General features: G+C 39.7%; 1 protein-coding gene across 1 annotated transcript in view; it reads right to left on the bottom strand.

Annotated features, from left to right (window-relative positions):
- The window catches only part of SLC44A5 (solute carrier family 44 member 5), a 230561-nt gene that overhangs the window by 193074 nt on the left and 13263 nt on the right, over nucleotides 1–24224 (bottom strand). Inside the window, exon 2 of the mRNA XM_070362122.1 lies at nucleotides 10859–10900. Within this exon, the coding sequence (XP_070218223.1) occupies nucleotides 10859–10900 (42 nt within the window). The remainder of the gene's footprint in view (nucleotides 1–10858; nucleotides 10901–24224) is intronic.

Below are 24224 nucleotides of genomic sequence, written 5' to 3'. Positions count from 1 at the left end.
GTTTCTCCAGTAGTCATGTATGGATGTGAGAGTTGGATCATAAGGAACTCTGAGTGCCAAAGGACTGACGCTTTTGAACTGTGGTGTTGGAGAAGATGCTTGTGAGTCCCTTGGACTGCAAGAAGGTCCAGTCAGTCAATCCTAAAGGAAATCAGTCCTGAATATTCATTAGAAGGACTGATGCTGAAGCTCTAATACTTTGGCCACCTGATGCAAATTGCTGACTCATTAGAAAAGACCCTAATGCTAGGAAAGATTGAATGAGGAGGAGAAGGGGATGACAGAGGATGAGATGGCTGGATGGCATCACTGACTCAATGGACATGAGTTTGAGCAATCTCCAGGAGATGGTGAAGGACAGGAAAGCCTGGTGTGCTGCAGTCCATGGGGTCACAAAGAGTCGGACATGCCTGAGCAACTTAACAATTCCATTTCATTAATAATAAGGCAGATATAAATAAAAACCATAAAAAGAAAGAAATATATAACCCCAAAACACTTGTAAAAAGTAAAAAGCTTGATAATATGATGCTGACAGAAGATGTGGAATAATGAGATCTCATACACTGTGAGTGAGAAGGAAAACTGGTAGAACCACTTTTGGACAAGTTTGGAAAGTTGTTTTATTTATTGTCTGTCTTTTCCATTAGAATATAAACTCTAAAAGGGTAAGGGCTTTGTTTTATCCACTACTATATGCCCTGCCACTCTGAACAGCAATTCTGAGTCATAGCAGCTGTGGATTAAATATTTGTTATGAATAAATAATGGAATGTCACCTAGAACTGTCTTTTTAGTTACCTATGCCAGCACTTTTTATTCACTCTCTAACATAGACAGGCCAGTTCAGCTTTTCATAATGCTGCACATGTGACTATCGACCAGAACGCATCACAAAACTGACTTAAGAAGTGCTATGCTTTCATATTTTAAAAGCTTGACTGCCTGCCAGATTTCAAACTTGCCTTCTACAGAGGAGACAATGAAAACGAATTCACAAGTCACGGCGAATGTGTACAGTTCTCAAGCACATTCCTGCCAATAGACATTTCCTACTGCTGAGGCAGCCAAGGATGGGTGCAAACTCCAGCTTCAGGTTCATCAAGAAGAAATAATAATTTAAACCGGGGTTCTGCAACAACCTAAAGGGGTGGGATGGGTAGGAAGGTGGAAGGGAGGTTCAAGAGCCAGGGGATATATGTATACCTATGGCTGATTCATGTTGATATTTGGCAGAAACCAACACGGTTCTGTAAAGGAATTATATTTCAATTAAAAAAAATTAAAAATAAAAGAAAGAATATAGGATAAGATTTGCCACACTCTTCTAAGGATGATTCTTCTTTTACAGTTTATTTGCCTCAAAGGCCTGTAAATTAATATGTGACCTTTCCTCCCATTAGTACTTTTTAAAATAAGTGAATTACTTTAGAGAGATTTTAAAGTCTCTACCTCTGAAGAACACATATAGAATCTTCCTGTAGAATCACTGCAGTTGTTACTTTAGCCATTAAATTCACCTGGTTATCTCAGGGCCATCAGAAAAGGCTCTTAGAGGATGGAGGTGGCGCCCTTTAGAGCAGCTTTATGTAGAGGTCAGCACAGCTGTGCACAAGGGGCTGCTGTAGGCATTTTGAAGATAACTCAATTTAGCCCAATTCCTATCATTCCCAAAGCTTTACTATTAATTAGATGATACCTAATTTGAGGTAGACAGCTGTTTAGTCACTCAGTCATGTCCAACTCCCTGTGACCCCATAGACTATAGCCCGCCAGGCCCCTCTGTCTGTGGGATTCTCCGGGCAAGAATACTGGAGTGGGTTGCCGTTTCATTCTCTGGTAGCTAGAAGAGCTCAAAAAATCCATTGGTCATCCAGTGGTCTAATCAACTCTTGAGTTCTTAATTAAAACTTTCTAGATCTTCCTTTCTTCCAGGAATTCTCTATAATTTCGAAGACATTTATTTTTGACTCAGGTCTATTAGGTAGCTCTATATTCTCAAGTAAACAGTTTTGGACAGAATCTTTTCTATGCCAAGTCTGCTACTGTCTTCCACTTCTCTGTCGTTTAGCTGTTAAGTCATGTCTTACTCTTTTGTGACCCCATGGACTATAGCCTGCCAAGCTCAGTCTATTGGGGTTTCCAAGCAAAAATACTGGAGTGGGTGGTCATTTCCTTCCCCAGAGGACCTTCCCAACCCAGGGATTGAACCTGCCTCTCTTGCCTGGCAGGCACTTTCTTTACCACTGAGCCACCTGGTACCTCCCTCTTCCACATAGGCCAACTTTAAAATCAGTAGAAAAACACTTAGATATACTCCCCCATTACCTCTGAAACTTATATCTACTTCTTTTTATTGAAGTATAGTTGATTTACAAAGCTGTGTTACTTCCAAATGTACTACAAAGTGATTCAGGTTCTTTTTCCATTACAGGTTATTACAAGCATATCTACTTCCTAATGTTCACTCCTCCCCACTCTGTTATTGGTTAGAGTCACAAGTGAGAGATTAGTAAGATGTGCTTATTTATTTAGCAATATATATTTAGTTAAAACTTTTACATTATGATATTGTTTTATAAACAAAAATTTCCCACAATAAAATATTTCCCAAAATAAAACCAGTGTTGATGCATATGAAGAAATAAAAAGCTCTTAACTGATTTAAAAGACACCTGTATAAAACAATTAAAAATTACATTGTTGGTTTTATAACATAAAAAAGATATAGTAGAGAGTCAAACAAGAAACAGAAAAACAAAATTTATATTCAAGTCCTATGTCTTTGACTCAGTATGTAACTTTGAACAAATTTTGCCCTTTCATACCTTGGTTTCTGTAAAAGGAAGGATGCAATCAACACACTACCTATGCCATGGCTTGAAAGTGAGATCATGATGTGAAGTCATTTATAAAAAGTATGAGACGTTTCCATAAATGTGAGAAAGCATTATGATTACTACAGTTTTACCTTAAATACCATGTGTAACGTGTCTGACACATCATAGACCCTCAATAAAAACTGTCCTTCTCCATCCCCACTGATGTCCTAACAGGCCAGCTCAATTTTAATTCCCATATCCATGCCACTCACCCTGCCTTCCTTTACCTTACTAGTGAGACTTGAGAGAAAGGAAAGGATCACCTTTGTATCTTCCTCTCTTGGCTTTAGCATCTGGTGTCCTTCCAGCCACCAAAATGACCAAATGTGCCTTCACATAGCTCAGCTCCAAAGCCTCCTGAACTCTGAGGCTCAGGCAACCTGGAATACTCTTCACTGACCTAGTGCCCATAAAATATAATGTGTCCTGACCACAAAAAAAAAAAAAAAAACTTCCCTTTAAATTAATTTTGACCTCTGAATATTTTTCTCTGAGTATTGAATTAGCACTCAGTCACTCAGTCATGCCGGACTCTTTGTGGCCCCGTGTACTGTAGCCCACCAGGCTCCTCAGTCCATGGAATTCTCCAGGCATAAATACTGGAGGGGGTTGCCATGCCCTCCTCCACAGGATCTTCCCAACCCAGGGATCGAACCCATGTCTCTTGTGTCTCCTTCATTGGCAGGCAGGTACACTACCACTGAGCCACCTGGGAAGCCCAGGTATTGAACAGAATTGATTTTATTTCACTTGGGCACTTCCACTGTGGGGCTCAAGATGAATAAGAAAGAAAGCTCCTTCTGTGAAGGAAATCTCAGTGTAGAAGTAGTAATACATCAATACTGTAACTCAAGACCAACACCAAGAGTGCTCGAAGGCTAGTATAACAAAGGCCTTGGGAAATGTGAAGGATGATTCACATTCTGCTGAAGATACCAGGAAAGCCTTCAAATCAAGGGGTTGGCCTTTGAGCTAGATTTGGTGAGAGCCTAGGCCCAGTGGGTGAAGAAAGGAAAATCTGGGATGGAGAAATTCAGTGTGTCGAGGAAATAGTGAATCACTGTGTAAATATGGTGACAGCTAGCTTAGAGATTTATTCAGATCAGCTAGTTTTATCTTTCTTACTAATTGGAATTTAACTCTGTTCTCAGATCTCATTAGGAAAACCAACAAGTATGATTGAATACGTAATGTCACACACCGTTTCCAGAAAACCCACTCCAGAACTTCAGAAGTTTTAAGGAAAACACTTGCCTTTAAAATTTAATATGACTTTGGGGCTTTCCTGGTGGCTCAGTGGTAAAGAATCCTCCTGCCAATTCAGGAGACATAGGTTCAATCCCTGGTCCAGGAAGATCCCACACGCTGTGGAGCACCTAAGCCCATGTGCCATAACTATTGAGCCTGTGTTCTAGAGCCAGGGAGCAGCAACTGCTGAGCCCATGAGCCCTAGAGCCCTTGCTCCACAAGAGAGGCCACTACAATGAGAAACCACGCAGCGAAACCAGAGAGTAGCCCCTCCTTGCTGAAACTAGAGAAAAGCCCGTGCAGCCAAAATAAACTTAAATATGACTTTTACACTCATCTGTTTCTAGTTCTCTGCTTCTTAAACACACACACACATACACACATACACCCACAATTCTAGATTGTTTCTTTGAAAGCTTTTTACTCTATGAGCTACTTTATTTCATATGAGACACTGTACCTGATTCACAGTTTAAGTACTTAGTAAACATCCAAAGAGAAGAACAGTACAGAAAGCAGGTAAGAGTTTGAGCAGTCAAGGTTCTCCAACAGATTCTTTAGGGGGAAAAAAATGCTTGAAATGGTGTAAATCAAGATGTAGTAAATAGAGAAATAGAGAACAGACTGTGGTTGCCAAGGGGAATGGAGAGGGACGGAGGGGGACACTGGGGGTTGCAGATGCAAACTATTATATATAGGATAAACAAACAACAAAGCCTTACTGTATAGCACAGGGAACTATATTCAATATCCTGTGATAAACCATAATGGACAAGAATATGGAAAAAATGTGTGTGTATATATATATGAATCATTTTGCTGTACAGCGGAAATCAACACCACATTGTAAATCAACTATACTTCAAAAATTATTTTAAAAACAAAACAAAAACATGCAGTGAATATGTGAAGCAAAGAGGAAACTGGTATAAGCATGCATGTCATATTTAGTATATTTAAAGTGGCGATAGAGATTACTGTGCCAATGGTATACTTGATAAACTTAAGACTCAGCTTAAGATGTTAATTATATAAAAAGCCAAATTTTTTGCATTGCACCTGGATATCATGCTCCCTGTGCTTAAGGAATACATTGGTTTATACATTTGCAGAAAACTATTTAATTAGGTTTATAAAAGTTTAACAAATAACTAACAATTTTTGAATATTTATTTAGGCTAGTATATCACTAACCCAGGTATTTGAGTAAAATGTCAGTATTATCAGGAAATGTTGCTTTAACCAGAATTATCTTACAGAGTAACCAAGAAAAAAAAAGGCCTCCTGCTAAGTATCACATTTAAGAAGACCATCTGACCAATCAGGTCAAGGTTTTTATCATAATCAGTGATGTGAGTAATTATTTGTTCTGTAGTCCTAATGAGCTCTGACTTAGGTGGCATCAACTCAGTTTTTCTGGAAGATGTGTTTGTAAAATCTACTTTAAGTAGGTATCTTGATATCATAACAAAATTGACTTTGGCTCTCCCTTTCTCACATGCCATCATATACACACCAATGTACACACACACATGACACTCACAAATTCAGGACAAATTGGTATTTTGAATGCTCAAAATCAAATGTCCTGAAAATGTATTTCAAGAAGTTCATTATTATTGTTTATTATTATTTCTTGTAGCTCAGTCGGTAAAGAATCTGTCTGCAGTGCAGGAGACCCGGGTTTGATTCCTGGGTTGGGAAGATCCCCTGGAGAAGGAAATGGCAACCCACTCCAGTATCCTTGCCTGGAAAATCTCATGGACAGAGGAGCCTGGTGGACTGCAGTCCATGGGGTCGCAAAGAGTCGGGCACGACTGAGCAACTAACACTATTATTGTTAAAAGGAATTCTGCTTCCTGAGGGATATGCAACTATAAGAACATTTCCTATGTTTACTGTTTCCACACTCTGCCACAACCTACCCTATAACAAAGAGGTTTACGTACGGAACATGAAGTGTACCAACCAGTTAGATACACGTTAAAATCTGTCAGCAATACTAAACTATAGTTCAATGGATATTTTCTTTGCAGGCACACACCTTTCTTATTCTTATGGTTTTATGGACAATATTCAAAGAAAGCAAGAGTGATTCATTTCTGTCTTCTTACCACTTATATACTTTGGTATAAAATAAATAATCTGATAGGTATTACATTAACATGGGCTTCTCTGGTGGTTCAGATGGTAAAGAATCTGCCTGGAATGTGGGAAACCCGGGTCCGATTCCTGGGTCAGGAAGATCCTCTGGAGGAGGGCATGGCAACCCACTCCAGTATTCTGGCCAGGAGAATCCCCATAGACAGTGGAGCATGGCAGGCTATAGTCCATGGGGTCAGAAAGAGTCAAACACAACTGAGCCACTAAGCTCAGGTTAACCAATTACTAGGTTTCCAGTTGAAGTTTTCCAGTTGGTTAGCCATGACCTGCTTCCAGCTCATATTCTCAAACCTCAATTGCCACTTTCCCATTTAAGCAATCCAGTTTTCTCAGCAAGTTCTGAGCTGCAAAGATACTATTTATCTATGTTTAAAAATAAATTGAGTAGCTTAGCCTTTTTTTCTGCTAAGGGCGGTTCTAACTGAAGAGCTTTCTTCAATAAATAGAAAAATGATATTCTTCAATGTTCCACCCACTGGTGTTAAGGCAGGCCTGGTCATCTGGAAAAGAATGTCAAGCTCAAAAATGAACATTGTAGGGTCTCCTTCATTTTCAGGAGAATAGAAAGAGTTTCTGGGCCTTTTGTATGCATAGGCTATAATGTATACTTATGCCTATCTACATCTGAAATTATTATTTTAGAAAGAAGAGTATAACGTTTTAAGGATTTGTTTATTGGAATTTCTTTTACTTTAAACAGTTCCCCTCTTTTATTACTTTTTTCATCTCTTCAACTAGACTCAGGTAGTATATTTATCAGAATACTCTCAAGCATTACAAAACTATTCATGTGTGCTTATAAACGCCTAAAGGTGCCCCTTTCCGTACAGTTTATAGAGTGAGTACTCCTTACTTCTTGTCCTTGTGCTAATGTGCTTTGCTCTCACCTTATCCTACAAGAGTAAACTAAACTGGGATAAAATGCAAACATGAGGTTACACAAGTAGAGAAAAAAATGAGTGGGAATTCTTGGTGATATTCAAAAACATATTAGGAATCTCTGGAAACATAAGATGAAAATCTGGACCAATTTTGCAACCAGTTTTGCTTTACTAGGCATCCTAGCTATCTGGTTACAAAAGCAAGGAGATATTTATTAATATTTTTAAGCTTTTAGGGGAAATTTAAGAATATTATGGAAGCCTAAGAATAACCATATCCCTCAAATTCAAAGTATAAAGGCTGAAAAACATAGTGTTGAGAGAGCACAGATTCTAAGATCTGGGTCTAATCCTGGCCCAGCACTCACAATATGAGGGAAGCCCTTTAAACCCTCTGAACTTCAACCCTTCACCTATAAAAGGAAGATATTGAAGATGATCCTCAAGGTTCCTTCAGGCTCTAAACCTCTGGCATATGGATGGATCCTGAATAAATGCTTGTTGAATAAAAATGCCTACAACTGCCCAAAATCAAGAGATTGAAAATGCAGAATACAGCCTACCCACACTGCTCTGATCCAAAGTAGAGAGAATGTAGAACCACTAGAAAACCAGAGTCAGTCTCATAAACTGTACAGAGGGGACAGAAGGAACAACGTTCAAACCAGAGCAACCCTTCTAGAAGTTGTAACATACAGTTGTAGTCAGAACATTCAACCGAAATTCAGAGATGAACCTTGGTTTCCCGCAGAGATCAAACAGGAAGCTGAGCACCGCTGGAAAGAGAAGCTTTGACACGGGATCTGAGTGAGAATGAGGGAGCTATTGAAGGGAATCACTGCTGACAGAGACAGACAGAAGCAGGAATGGGAGGGAAAATGTAATTTCCCTGTTTAAGTACTAAGAAATAGAGTGTTTAACAAATCTTGACTGAATGTAGTTTGTCCCCTTGAACTCCTTAATAGTATGACCAGTTATGTTGGTTATATGAATGAATATTCTGCGTGTGCTATAAAGAAGACCTAAACTAAGAAGTCTGCTGGGAAGGAGGGTTGAGGCTGTGGTCTCAGTCCCATGTGGAGAAATCACTTCAGTTTTCCAGTTGGATCCACTTTTATCAAATACTTCAAACTTCTCTATCCACTTATGGGCATCAAGGATATGTCAATGGAAAATTACAGGCTCGCCTCATTTCCTAAGGTGGGGAAATCAAGTTTTTTTGTTTAATTACAAAGTCTTTTTTAAAATATAAAACTTTATGCAGTTTGTATCAGATTTTTACTGTGCTAGTTTTCGCAAGTTATTTAACCTCTCTATGCTTCAGTTTTCTCAACTGTAAAATGGGGGAAATGAAACCAATCTCAAAGAATTTACTTAATAGATTTCATAGATTCACATATATAAAGCAATTAGAACAGTATCCAGCACATAGTAAGTGCTATGAAAACATTTTATTGTTACTGTTGTCATGTCAACCCTCTGAAAGACCCAAGTAGTGTTCTAAAATCCATGACATTCAGCCTTCCTGATTCTCAAGAAAATGCCAAAATAAAAAGACATTTGGGAAATAAAATGAATGCCATTCCAGAATAGCCACCTTTATCTATGTTTAATATTAATAATTTGGAAGAGTAGGCAGGCAAAGTCCAAACCATCCCAAGAATTAATAATGCAAGATATATACATTTCAGTTATTTAAACCAAGTTATCAAAAACTAAAATAAAGGGTGTCCTGTTGAATAGTGTGAGGAAATCATATATTGTAATCAGTTCCTGCTTCCAAAGGCTCTTGTTCACATAGATGTGGAATAGCTGATTGCAATATTCTGTGCCAAGAGGCACTCAATGCTATGGAGAGAGAGGAAGCCAGCTTGGGTTGCCAGGTAAAATAAAAGCTCCAAGGTAAGGAGAGAACTCTTTCCCAGGAAGTAAGAAGTCAATTTGACACTTTTGCCTGAAGAAAATGTGTCCTTTGCCCTTAAATTTACATTTGCTCCCTGCAAGATGCCTCTAGGCTTTCTGGAATTTCCACTTGAAGTCAAACTTGCTTTAGCAATAATTTTCCATTGTTACAGCTATAGCTAACACTGATAGCCTGACTGAGGGGGAAAAAATGTAGCAATTAAAAATACAGCAGAATATTTTAACCCTGGCATTTTGACACTGTGGAAACATAATTTGACCCAAGTAAAATTAGATTAGGTAGAAATTATCCTGAGAAATGAAACTAACAATGCTAAAGATAGGTACATAAATATGTGTGTGTGTGTGTGTGTATATATATATATATATATATAAAGGGTTTTTCTTCTTTTTTAATAAAAAGGTTTGAAGAATTGAATATTATTTTTATTTAAAAATTCTATTGAAACTTTTCATGGACGCAAATTATTTTAATTAAGAAGACAAACAAGGTTTGCAAATGAAAAGGTAACTCTGATCATGCATACATGCATGCTTAGTTGCTCAACTGCCCAACTCTGCAACCCTTTGAACTGTAGCCTGCCAAGCTCCTCTGTCCATGGAGACTCTCCAAGCAAGAATACTGGAGTGGGTTACCATTTCCTTCTCCAAACTGATCATACTGAGCAATAAAATATGATTTTGAATTATGATACATTTTTAGTCAGAATAACTTGACTGATTTCTGGTAGCCCCCAAAGGCTTGACTTCTATTTTTCTGTAAGGTAGGAAAAAAATATCTGCTGACACAGATCTTTTCCCCACCTAAGGTTAGAAAATTACAACTAGAAATTTATAATATAGCTTCTACAAAAGATTATATTACCTACCTTCCCACTTTATAGGATCATGTGTGATCAAATAAAATCTGTGTGAGGGAACTTTGAGAACTATAACATGCTATACAGTATAATAAACAATAGAATCTACACAGGTAAAATTAAAGTATACAAGAGTCCAAAAAGTGGGTTTGAGAATAGAGGTAAGAAGGTACATATATGCTCATCTTTTTAGTTGATGATTTGGAACCCAAGTGATATTGGAAGTCACAGCAGAAAAGTACTTATCTGTAGCTCTCAGGGGCAATGGGAGTGCATACATGAAGACAAATTCTTAAAGCCTGTGTGATTCAAACTTTCGTATGTATGAATCACTGAGGATCTTGTGAAAGTGCAGATTCTGATTTATTAATTCTGGGGCAGGCCTTGAGATTCTGCATTCCTCACAAACTCCCAGGTGATAACACCCAGGCCGTTGGTCCACCCGTGGAGTAGCAAGACTTGACTATGAAGGGCCGACTGAGGAGCAAATCAGGTGTTAGAAAATGAAGACGATTGGCTAAGACACTCATGAAACATCCAAGAAGATTGCTAGTGGAGATCTTGATCAGGAAAAGATGTAAATAAGACACATGTGTCAAAGTCATAAACTGGGATGGAAGGACCTAAAGAAATCAACATGTATGGGATGAACTGAGGTCAGGAAACATAGTAGATATATGATGCTCTTCCTTGGGGATTCTTTTATAACTCTGAAGAGAAGGAACTCCTTCAGGAGGTAGAAATCAGCCACATGAAAGAACCCAAAAAGTCTTCATCAGCAATGAGTCTTTATCAACTAAATATTAGGCATTCCTAGAGTTTGAAAGAATCATATATTTGCAATAGACTGTCATAAAGCATTCTTAGACAAATTTAATACTTAGCACTCAGACTGACTTACCATATTTCTCGCCCTCCAAGTGAGTATCTGATCGTTGGTCTCCTACAAATAAGCACAAAGGGCAAACAAATCTTTATTTTTAGCAGTTGGTGTCTCTGGAGATCAATACCTGTTTCTCCCTGCCCTAAAAATCCTAGTCCTTAAATTTTAATACACAGAATAACATAAAGTCAGTTGGACTGGTGAACTGATACTTAATACCTGAATTCACTGATAAAGAGCACTAAATTTTGAATTAAAAAAACAAAAACTGCATGCAGAGAAACACACATACTGTATTTTTTCACTTAAATCCAAAAAATAAAACAAATGTCAATGAGTGTAACAAAACAGGAACAGAAACTGATAGATACAGAGAACATACTAGCAGTTATCAGAGGGGAAGGGGATGGCAAGAGGGGAGAAGTAGGGGAAGGGAATTAAGAGATACAAGCTACTAGATATAAAATAAAATAGGTAATAATTTTAAATCATTATTACAAATCTTACAAATAACACTTTAAATGTAAAAAAACCCCTGCATACTTGTAAGAACCTGTAATGGAAAATAATCTGAAAATACATATAATATGTATTTAACTGAATCACTTTGCTTTACACCAGAAAGTAACACAGCATTGTAAATCAACTATACTTCAATAAAAAACTTTTTTAACTGCATGAAAATGCGGGAGGTAAGAGCTTGGGGTGGGGAAGAAAGCTATTAGCTCTTCCATTTTTGTCCATGCCTCGTACACCTTAGATGATATACAGACAGTCTTGCAAAATTCAGCACCAACAAATGAGGCATTTTGTTTATTTTCATTTTATGCTAATACTTACTCCTTAGAAGGCACATTAGTCCTGGAAACTTAATATGCATTAAATATTTATTAACTACATGCAGAATAGAGAAAAGAGATGTAATTTGAATTTAGCAGCCACACTTTAGCCATGTTACACATAGCCTTCGGTTTTCACAGAAAGCCCTACATGATAGATATTAGCATAGCCAGTTCAATTTGGTAGGTAAAATTTAGGGTTATTTGTGGGGAAGAAAAAAAAGGTAGCAAGCTCTATGTTGAACAATGATAGCATGTTAAGGCTTTAACATTCAAGTAATTCCACACACATATTCAACAAAAATTTTAATACTTTTGATAAGTACCCCATTCTTTGGTGCTTTATCAGATTTGCCAACCCATTAATGAATGCTGTTGAAAAGAATTCCCACTGTAAACCTGGTGGACAGAAATGACAACACTTGGTCTAAGTTCTAACAATAATAAATTATTGAGAGTCAGAGTTGTGATAAAGAGTCAAGGGAAAGTGAATGTGTATAAGCTGTGTTCACTTGGAAAACATAATAATGATGATGATAAGTAGAATAGCAGATGACACCCCCCTTATGACAGAAAGTGAAGAAGAACTAAAGAGCCTCTTGATGAAAGTGAAAGAAGACAGTGAAAAAGTTGGTTTAAAACTCAACATTAAAAGAACTAAGATCATGGTATCTGGTCCCATCACTTCATGGCAAATAGATGGAGAAACAGTGGAAACAGTGGCAGACTTTATTGTTCAGGGCTCCAAAATCACTGCAGATGGTGACTAAAGCCATGAAATGAAAAGACACTTGTTCCTTGGAAGAAAAGGTATGACCAACCTAGACAGCATATTAAAAAGCAGAGACATCATTTTGCCAACAAAGGTCCTTCTAGTCAAAGCTGGGGTTTTTCCAGTAGTCATGTATGGATGTGAGAGCAGGACTATAAAGAAAGCCGAGCACCAAAAAATTGATGCTTTTGAACTGTGCTGTTGGAAGAGACTCTTGAAAGTCCCTTGGACTGAAAGGAGATCCAACCAGTCCATCCTAAAGGAAATCAGTCCAGAATATTCATTGGTGATGGACAGGGAGGTCTGGTGTGCTTCAGTCCATGGGGTCTCAAAGAGTTGAGTCGGACATGACTGAGCAACTGAACTGAACTGACTGATAATAATAAAATTATTGTCATTAAAAAAAGAATCAGCTATTGGTGCTGGAGAAGACTCTTGAGAATCCCTTGGACAGCAAGGAGATCAAATCAGTCACTCCTAAAGGAAATCAATCCTTAATATTCACTGAAGGATGAATGCTGAAGCTAAAGCTCCAATACTTTGGCCACGTGATGTGAAGAGCCAACTCACTGTAAAAGACCCTGATGCTGGGAAAGATTGAGGGTGGGAGGAGAAGGGAGCAACAGAAGAAAGATGGCTGGATGGCATCACTGACTCAATGGACGTGAGTTTGATCAAACTGCAGGAGACACTGAACAACAGGGAAGCCTGGCGTGCTGCAGTTCACGGGGTCACAAAAAGTCAGACGTGACTGAGCAACAACAACAAGCTATTGAAATAGCAGTGCATGTTCCTTCCCACAGAGGCCATTTTCAGCACCTGTAATTCACAACTAGTTAGAAGAACACTCAGGATTTAACACACAGGCAGACATTTTTCAGTAAGACTCTCCCTTCTGTCCACCCCTTAGGCTCCAGGTGCCAGGAGGGAATCCAGGCACTCATGAAAACCTTTGAACTGTAGGCCCTCCTGCCAGCTGCCTGTGCTCTCCCACCATCAACGAGAAAACCTGGGCTTCTACCTTAGTTGCTTTGCCCAGAGCTCCATTTCCTTTCCTGTGTTCATGTACCTGGCAGTAACCCTGAGGTCCTGCCTCACTCCTGCCAGCTCTGAAGACAGAATCCTGCTCGCAGGGCTCTAACTCCCTGACTTGGATATGTCTGAACAGAGAGAACACCCAGAGCCACAAATGTTGCCATTTCTCTGAATTTCCAAAGTTTTCTGGTGGCTGGAATTGCCACTGTGGTGACCTGCTTGCCAAATCAGACACACTCTGGAGCCTGCTGCCTACCCAAACTGCGCCGGAGCTTAGCACACCCAGTATATTGCAAGGGACCAGGAAGCTGCCCACGCAGAGCTAGCTTCTGTAGCTGATTTCATTTCTCATTCTCTCCTGGCTTCACTGAACCCTGCTAAAATGGCCTGAGAGTCTGCAAGCCCAAGATGGATGTGATGCTAATAAACCTACATCATTTGCAAAAGAGGCTAGTTATAAACTCCTTGCTGAAAAAGAACACAGGACCCAGAGTATGGGCATAACTGTGTTCACAGGCTTATTAATTTCTTCCTTCCTTCAGTTCAATTCAGTTGTTCAGTCATGTCCAACTTTTCATGAACCCATAGACTGCAGCACACCAGGCTTCCCTGTCTATCACCAACTCCTGGAGTTTACTCAAACTCATGTCCATCGAGTCAGTGATGCCATCCAGCTATTTCATTCTCTGTCATCCCCTTCTCCTCCTGCCTTCAGTCTTTCCCAGCATCAGGGTCTTTTCAAATGAGTCAGTTCTTCGCATCAGGTAGCCAAAGTATTGGAGTTTCAGCTTCAGCATCAGTCCTTCTAATGAATATTCAGGACTTTATATCCATCCTTTAGGATGGACTGGTTAGATATCTTTGCAGTCCAAGGGACTCTCAAGAGTCTCCTCCAACACCAAAGTTCAAAAGCATCAATCCTTTGGCACTCAGCTTTATTTATAGTCCAACTCTCACATCCGTACATGACCACTGGAAAAACCATAGCCTTGACTAGACAGACCTTTGTTATCATACCTTTTTTTTAAATATGCTGTCTAGGTTGGTCATAACTTTTCTTCCAAGGAGCAAGCATCTTTTCATTTCATGGCTGCAGGCACCATCTGAAGAGCCCCCCAAAATAAACTGTTTTCATTGTTTCCCCATCTATTTGCCATGAAGTGATGGGACCAGATGCCATGATCTTAGTTTTCTGAATGTTGAGCTTTAAGCCAACTTTTTCACTCTCCTCTTTCACTTTCATCAAGAGGCTCTTTAGTTCTTCTTCACTTTCTGCCATAAGGGTGGTGTCATCTGCATATCTGAGGTTATTGATATTTCTCCTGGCAATCTTGATTCCAGCTTGTGATTCCTCCAGCTCAGCGTTTCTCATGATGTACTCTGTATATAAGTTAAATAAGCAGGGTGACAATATACAACCTTGACATATTCCTTTCCCTATTTGGAACCAGTCTGTTGTTCCACGTCCAGTTCTAACTGTTGCTTCTTGACTTGCATACAGATTTCTCAGGAGGCAGATCAGGTGGTCTGATATTCCAATCTCTTTCTTCCTTAATTTATTCATTATTAGCAAACATTTATTGATGTCTTACTGGGTATCAAGAATCTGCCTGCAGTGTGGGAGACCCTGTTTTCAATCCCTGTGTCGGGAAGAACCCTTGGAGAAGGAAATGTCAACCCACTCCAGTATTCTTGCCTGGAGAATCCCATGGCCAGAGAAGGCTGCCAGGCTACAGTTCATAGGGTCACAAAGAGTCAGACATGACTGAAAGACTTCACTTTCTCTGGGTATCAAATAATAGGCTAGGCACTGAAGCTACCTAGGTGACTAAGGGAATCTCGACCCTCTTGGAGTTGTTTGATAAAGCCTCAGGAAGATAGACCTTAACCAAATAAACACATCAGTAACAATTTACTTGCAAATGTGGTATCAGAGATGCTATGAAGGAGAAGTACAAGATATGAGGACAATATCTAATCTAAAATTTAAAAGATGAGTAAGAGCTAGCATGATGGCTGGCAGTCTTGGCAAAGGGCATAGTGTGGGCAAAGAGCCAATGATAGGAAAGAACTTGGCAGCTACGAGGAACTAAAACAAAGCCAGCATGGTTGGAGAACATTGGGTGAGAGGCTGAGTGATAGGAGCCGGGACTGGAGAAGCAGGCTGCTGCTGCTAAGTCACTTCAGTCGTGTTCGACTCTGTGCAACCCCAGAGACGGCAGCCCACCAGGCTCCCCCGTCCCTGGGATTCTCCAGGCAAGAACACTGGAGTGGGTTGCCATTTCCTTCTCCAGTGCAGGAAAGTGAAAAGTGAAAGTGAAGTCGCTCAGTCGTGTCCAACTCTTAGCGACCCCATGGACTGCAGCCTACCAGGCTCCTCCATCCATGGGATTTTCTAGGCAAGAGTACTGGAGTGGGGTGCCATGGAGAAGCAAGAAGGGAGGGACACACGTGGTTATACCCTTGTAGAAATATATGCTGGAGCACCCAAGGTCTGAGAGGATCTGAGGTTGTTGAGTATCATTTGTAATCTTTTATGTTTTCAAAAAAAAGAACTGCTGCTGAAGTAAAAAAGTCTGGGCATCATGGTCAGGTACTGGAACAAAATAAAGATCATCATCCCATGCATCAGTAAACTTTTGTTTGTTTGTTTGTTTACAGTTCTAGTTACTGAAGTTGAAGCTCCAATATTTTGGCCACCTAATGCGAAGAGCTGACTCACTGGAAAAGACTCTGATGCTGGGAAAGACTGAAGGCAAAGGGATAAGGAGGCAGCAGAGGATGAGATGGTTAGATGGCATCTCCAACTCAAAGGACATGAATATGAGCAAACTTCAGGAAGGAGTTTGCTCATACTGCTCCATTGTGAAGGACAGGAGTTTGAGTGCCTGGGGTGTCACAGTCTATGGGGTTGCAGAGAGGCAGACACAACTTAGCGACTGAGCAACAATAACAAACAACAAGTAGCCACAATTTAAAGAAAAATATAGTGGAGTTAGGGAAGGCCCAGAGGAAGTCACAAGAAAACGGGCCAGAAAATGTGGTCCATACATATAACATTTTATTTTATATCAAGTTCTGCTTTCTGCATGGCCATGGTGGAGTGAGAAAGATGTAGCCCAACACTGCTCCTCACTCCCTTTACAGCCTAGGGCAGGCATGCTGTGTCTGTTTTTCTGTCTTTACAACAGGAGGAAGCTCCATCACAGTTGTTGTCAGGAGTAAGTAACGTGATACTAAAATGCTCACCATAGTGCCTGTCACATAACAGAGACTTGGTGATGAATGTTAATGCCCTTCCTTGTAGAAAACAGGAGCTCTGACAGATGCTGCCACGTAAAAATAAAATAGGTGAATGAAAAGAAGAGACGACTGATAAACAACAGATTATTTTGTATATCACTAATATTTTTTTATACAGCCTAAGGCATGAAGAAAATAAGTGCACCTCAAAACATACTGGTATCCCTTCCAAACCATAAGAGCACAATAGAAGGTCGCTAACATTCCTGTCTAGCAGGAGTCTCCCTGGCACTCCTTTAATAATCATGCCCCAGGCAGCTCTGCCCCAAGGCTGTTCCGGTGTTTACCTACTTTGCTTGTCTCCCAGTTTTCACCACTAGGATGAACATGCTCCTCCACATAAATACAGACAGACATATATACATTTTCCAAGACTCTTAAACTCACTTTTTTTTTAAACCTGTTCCTAACTCTCAGTGCTCTCAATTAACCCATCCTTGTTCCAGATATTCAGGAATAATGTGCCCCACTTTAGAGTGGGGGGAGTGGGATGAATGGGGAGAATGGGATTGACTTATATACTCTGCTGCTACTGCTGCAAAGTCACTTCAGTCATGTCCGACTCTGTGCGACCCCATAGACAGCAGCCCACCAGGCTCCCCCGTCCCTGGGATTCTCCAGGCAAGAACACTGGAGTGGGTTGCCATTTCCTTGTCCAATGCATGAAAGTGAAAAGTGAAAGTGAAGCCGCTCAGTCATGTCCAACTCCTCGCGACCCCATGGACTGCAGCCTACCAGGCTCCCCCGACCATGGGATTTTCCAGGCAAGAGTACTGGAGTGCTACTATGTATAAAATAGACAGCTGATGAGAACCTACCAGATAGCACAGGGAACTCTACTCAATGCTCTCTGGTGACCAAAATGGGAAGGAAATTCAAAAAAGAGGGATACATTTATACAAATAACACAACAGTGTAAAGGAACTATTGGTTCACTTCAGTTGCTCAGTGGTTTCCAACTTTGCGACCCCATGGACTGCAGCATGCCAAGCCTCCCTGCCCATCACCAACTCCCGCAGTTTACTCAAACTCATGTCCATTGAGTAGGTGATGCTATCCAACCATCTCATCCTCTGTCATGCCCTTCTCCTCTTGCCTTCAATCTTTCCCAGCCTCAGGGTCTTTTTAAATGAGTCAGCTCTTCACACCAGGTGGCCAAAATATTGGGTTTCAGCTTCAACATCAATCCTTCCAATGAACATTCAGGACTGATTTCTTTTAGGATGGACTGGTTGGATCTCCTTGCAGTCCAAGGGACTCTCAAGAGCCTTCTCCAACACCACAGTTCAAAAGCATCTATTCTTCGGCGCTCAGCTGTCTTTATAATCCAACTCTCATATCCATACATGACTAGACAGACCTTTGTTGACAAAGTAATGTCTCTGCTTTTTAATATGCTGTCTAGGTTGGTCATAACTTTTCTTCCAAGGAGCAAGCGTCTTTTCATTTCATGGCTGCAGGCACCATCTGCAGTGATTTTGGAGCCCCCCAAAAATGAAGTCTCTCACTGTTTCCACCATTTCTCCATCTATTTGCCATGAAGTGATGGGACCAGATACCATGATCTTAGTTTTCTGAATGTTGAGTTTTAAGCCAACTTTTTCACTGTTCTCTTTCACTTTCATCAAGAGGCTCTTTAGTTCTTCTTGACTTTCTGCCATAAGGGTGGTATCATCTGCCTATCTGAGGTTATTGATATTTCTCCCGGCAATCTTGATTCCAGCTTGGGCTTCTTCCAGCCCAGCGTTTCTCATGATGTACTCTGCATATAAGTTAAATAAGCAGGTGACAATACACAGCCTTGACGTACTCCTTTTCCTATTTGGAACCAGTCTGTTGTGCCATGCCCAGTTTTCTAACTGTTGCTTCCTGACCTGCATACAGGTTTCTCAAGAAGTAGGTCAGGTGGTCTGGTATTCCCACCTCTTGAAGAATTTTCCACAGTTTATTGTGATCCACACAGTCAAAGGCTTTGGCATAGTCAATAAAGCAGCAATAGATGTTTTTCTGGAACTCTCTTGCTTTTTCCATGATCCAGCAGATGTTGGCAATTTGATCTCTGGTTCCTCTACCTTTTCTAAAACCAGCTTGAACATCTAGAAGTTCACAGTTCATGTAGTGTTGAAGCCTGGCTTGGAGAATTTCGAGCATTACTTTACTAGCGTGTGAGATGAGTGCAATTGTGTGGTAGTCTGAGCATTCTTTGGCACTGACTTTCTTAGGAATTGGAATGAAAACTGACCTTTTCCAATCCAGTGGCCATTGCTGAGTTTTCCAAATTTGCTGGCATACTGAGTGCAGCACTTTCACAGCATCATCTTTCAGGATTTGAAATAGCTCAACTGGAATTCCATCACCCCCACCAGCTTTGTTGGTAGTAATGCTTGCTAAGGCCACTTGACGTCATATTCCAGGACTCTGGCTCTAGGTGAGTGACCACACCGTCGTGATTATCTGGGTCGTGAAGCTTTTTTTGCAGTTCTTCCATTATGCTTGCCACCTCTTCTGTATATCTTCTGCTTCTGTCAGGTCCATACCATTTCTGTCCTTTATTGAGCCCATCTTTGCATGAAATGTTCCCTTGGTATCTCTAATTTTCTTGAAGAGGTCTCTAGTCTTTCCCATTCTATTGTTTTCTTCTATTTCTTTGCATTGATTGCTGAGGAAGGCTTTCTTATCTCTCCTTGCTATTCTTTTGAATTCTGCATTCAAATGAGTATATACATCCTTTTCTACTTTGCTTTTGAATTCTCTTATTTTCACAGCTATTTGTAATGCCCCCTCAGACAGCCATTTTGCTTTTTTGCATTTCTTTTTCTTGGGGATGGTCTTGCTCCCTATCTCCTCTACAATGTCATGAACCTCCATCCATAGTTCATTAGGCACTCTATCAGATCTAGTCCCTTAAATCTATTCCTCACTTTCACTGTATAATCATTAGAAATTTGATTTTAAGTCATACCTTAATGGTCTAGTGGTTTTCCCTACTTTCTTCAATTTAAGTCTGAATTTGGCAATAAGGAGTTCATGATCTGAGCCACAGTCAGCTTCCAGTCTTATTTTTGCTACTGTATAGAGCTTTTCCATCTTTGGCTGCAAAGGTTATAATCAATCTGATTTTAGTGTTGACCATCTGGTGATGTCCATGTGTAGAGTCTTCTCTTGTGTTGTTGGAAGAGGCTGTGTGCTATGACCAGTGTGGTCTCTTGGCAGAACTCTATTAGCCTTTGCCCTGCTTCATTCTGTACTCCAAGGCCAAATTTGCCTGTTACTCCAAGCATTTCTTGACTTCCTACTTTTTCATTCCTGTCCCCTGATGAAAAGGACAACTATACTCAAAATAAAATAAAATAAAATAAACCCTCTTAACAGATGTCTTTAATGCTGTAGTGTAAATAAGTGTTATGCTACATTTTGCAGAAAGAAATTAGGTAATTTATCCATATTCATAGTAACTACATTTTTAGACCATGTCCCCTAAGAGAAAACATAAAGCACAAATTCCTTGCAGAAACTGTGACACCCAGATGATAGATGGCAGATAAGGGAGGTAAAGAAAAGGCCCGGTTTGGCAGTAATGATGCCATTTCTGAACCATTTATGCAATTAATTGCCTGCTATATGGGGTTTCCCAGGTGGTGCTAGTGGTAAAGAACCTGCCTGCCAATGCAGGAGGCATAAGAGACATGGGTTCAGTCCCTGGGTCAGGAAGGTTCCCTGGAGAAGGAAATGGCAACCTGCTCCAGTATTCTTTCCTGGAAAATTTCATGGACAGAGGAACCTGGCAGGCTACAGTCTATCAGGCTGCAAAGGAATCAGACATGACTGAGTGTGCACACACATAGCTACCTATAGGGAAAGTCATGTTTCTCAACTTTTACTATTGTCTCTTTTCATTTGTGACCTTTAAAAAATATCTCTTTTTTTTCTCCTCAAAAAAATAAAAATAAAGATTCATTGAATGAATGAGCTCTATGAGATATCATCTCAAGCAATGTCATCCTAAATAAACACTTCTAGGATTCACTTCATTTGTCCAGATCAGCACTATCCTTTGAATGAGCAAAGATGCAATATCCTCCCATATCAGCCTGTATAATAGGTCCAAATGCTATGTGAGGGGCAGGTAAGAGAAGAAAAGGTAGAAATTGGGCAAATTTCTAATAACCACATATAGAATCACAAGCCCCAAAATGATTCCTTAAAAGTTTATGGAAAATTGACAGCACTGACTGCAAATTTCTGGCTGTATTTTGGGAGAAGGAGGTTCTAGAAATGGTGCTTGTTACATTTATATACTACTTTAAATTAAAATAGCTTTGTATTATTTTTATTCATTCAACCAAAATTTCTTGAGCACCTACTCTATGTTAGTAGTGTGGCATTAGGGGTCACAAAGAAATAGCAAGATCCTGTCTCTATCCCTGATAGTCTGCAGTCCAGTGAGAAAGAGAATTCTCTATAATTCTTGAAGCAGCAACAGGACATAAGGGTGCCACCATTATAAGACATGGGAAAGATGTTTGAAGTACAGTGTAGTGAAGTTAGTAACTCGGGGGATTCAAATTAGACTGCTGGCATAATGGTGTATCCCATTTCTGAATTCCAGAAGCACAGTCAAAGTCAGAATCTTACCCAGGTCCATGACAAAGACAGTGAATTAGATAAAGAAATGGGACTCAACAATCCTAACTCATTCCATTCCATTACCTTAAGCATCTTTAGAAAGTGTTGAAGAAGAAAAGGGTCTCAAGTCAAAGGAAGCAGTTAGAGCTCAATATGGCTCATGAAGTAGGTTAGGAAAATGCTCTTGGTGCCAAGATATACTAGTCAATTTCCCAACCTTCAAGAGACATTTGAAGGTTAGTCTAAAGATCACTTCACATAGATTCATCTGCCTTTGGAGACTGTCCAATTATATCCCCCCATGTAAAGGTCAGAAGCAAAACAGCCATACTTCAGTGCAAGCAGTGGACAAAAAGAAGGAAAAGGATGTAAGCTGAATAAGCATAAGCTACCAAGTATAAGATGATTGAAGATAAGAAAAGGATTAAACAGTCACAAAAGAAGAAAGTGAGGGCATCTCTCTTTAACAGCCATTGACCCATAACAGAATTCAATCACCAAATACAAAAGGGAAAAGAACCATGATTCTCAGTGAAAAACAAGAAAACTCTGGTGTGACTTAGCTGGGATTACAATGGAAGGAAGGAGAGGAAAGAGGAAAATGAAGACAAAATAAGTAGAGAGAGGTTATTACATATGCACAGATATACTCTGGGACTTTTTTTTTTCTGTGATATTTTCCCATATTTATTCTGAACAGCTGCCACATCACAATGATATACTTTAATGTTGCTGTTGTTGCCACAGAGGTTTAAAATAGGTGAAGGTGAAAGTGAAAAGTCACTCAGTTGTGTCTTTGCAACACCATGGACTGTACAGTCCATGGAATTCTCCAGGCCACAATACTGGAGCAGGTAGCCATTCCCTTCTCCAGGGGATCTTCCCAACCCAGGGATCGAACCCAGTTCTCCTGAATTGCAGAAGGATTCTTTACCATCCAAGCCATTAGAATATGTGCCAAAATACAATTGTTAGTTCAGGGTAGCCCAAATCCTGTGATGAAAATATTCTCTGATAACAATTTACTAGGATCTGTGAATTTTGTATTATTTCTAATCTTGAGCTCCAAGTGAGTTGAGAGTTTTCAGTCTACCTTCAGTATTTAATTAAATTGAATAGATTTTATTCAGTAGGATTTGATGAGGAAAAAGCAGAAAATGTAGCATTTCACAATATTTGTTCAATACAGAGACATGACATTTTTAATGCAATAATAATTTGTTGAATAAAATAAATAATCAATTTTAATTTCTGAGGATGAAAAAGGTGTTTTGCGACCATATAGAACAAGGAAAACCAATTTATGACATGAGAGCTTCCATAACTACATCCTCGGCTATGTCAAATATTTCAATCACAGTGTTCTACACTTAAGCCTAGACATGGTCTCAGAATCCTTCTCAACACAGGACTGCAGGAAACTACACTGTTAAATTAAAGCTGGCATTTAGACTGAAACTGAGTCTTATCTCTGAAATAGAAGTCTCCATCAGACAAGCCATAAGCAAGAAATGTTTTCCTAGAATTTCTCCTCTGGTATCAACATAGAAATTAACAATTCTGATAATCATCAAATCCACAAATATATACATTTTAGAGCATGTTATTCTGCCTTCTTCCCCTTTTACAGTACTATGTGCATCTATAAATCTTGAGCAGACCACAGACCCAGCACAAGACAGCTTTGGTGGATACCCTTATTATAGGCTATATTAATTGTGCACTTAGACTATTATATTTATAAAACTTGACATAGGGCTTCCCTGATAGCTCAGCTGGTAAAGAATCCACCTGCAATGCAGGAGACCCTGGTTCGATTCCTGGGTTGGGAAGATCCTCTGAGAAGGGATAGGCTACCCACTCCAGTATTCTTGAGCTTCTCTTGTGGCTCAGCTGGTAAAGAATCTGCCTGCAATGCAGGAGACCTGGGCTTGATCCCTGGATTGGGAAGATCTCCTGAAGAAGGGAAAGGCTATCCACTCCAGTATTCTGGCCCGGAGAATTCCATGGACTGTACAGTCCATGGGGGTCACAAAGAGTCGGACACAACTGACAGACTTTCACTTGACATAAATTTTCTGTTATCCAAAACCTTGTATATTTATTTAATGCCTTTCTAGAACACCATGGAATCACTAGAACCTGGCACATATAAGATACTCAATACATATTTATTGCTCAGCTGGGTTACAAAATGTTATGGTCCTACAACTTCCCTTCTCCCTACTATAGACACTTAACCTGCAAAGCATGGGTATCTGGGACAGTTTCTGCCTATCCTGAATCCTGCAGAATAGCCCACAATAATGTCTACTGCCTGAAAATTACAAAGTTTATTCTTAGCCAGATCTCTAGGTTAATGTGACCCATGTCCAGTGGTATGTTTTTCATTAATTTCTCTTTCATTATCAAGTTGGCAGGTTGATTCAGGGAATACACTTTTGCCCATGCCCAAAAACCATTCATGGCTAGGAATACACAGAGTCCCTGACATCCTACATAAACTCAAAGTTATACTCTCCTAAACTTTTCAATTGTATGTAGCCAGTTTTCCCATGTCTGTTTTAAATGCATCCTTTGTCCTCAATCTATGATATTTGATTGAGCCACCATTTTAAATATAGATAACAGACCCAGCAATCAGAAGGGAACCTTGATTCTTTTGCCAGAAATTTTTTCAAAGGATCTTTCCATCCAAAAATATTTACTATCTACTTTATTCAAAACAGGATGTTAGGCACCAGTGTTAATGAAGAATAAGATAGGCACAGCCTTGCTTTCAGAAAGCTCACATTCTAGTAAGAGAAGG

This window comes from Bos mutus, chromosome 3 (assembly GCF_027580195.1).
Source record: "Bos mutus isolate GX-2022 chromosome 3, NWIPB_WYAK_1.1, whole genome shotgun sequence".
In the NCBI taxonomy this organism is placed as follows: domain Eukaryota; kingdom Metazoa; phylum Chordata; class Mammalia; order Artiodactyla; family Bovidae; genus Bos; species Bos mutus.
The sequence above is the reverse complement of the archived record's forward strand: the minus strand, read 5'-3'. Positions and strand labels throughout refer to the sequence as shown.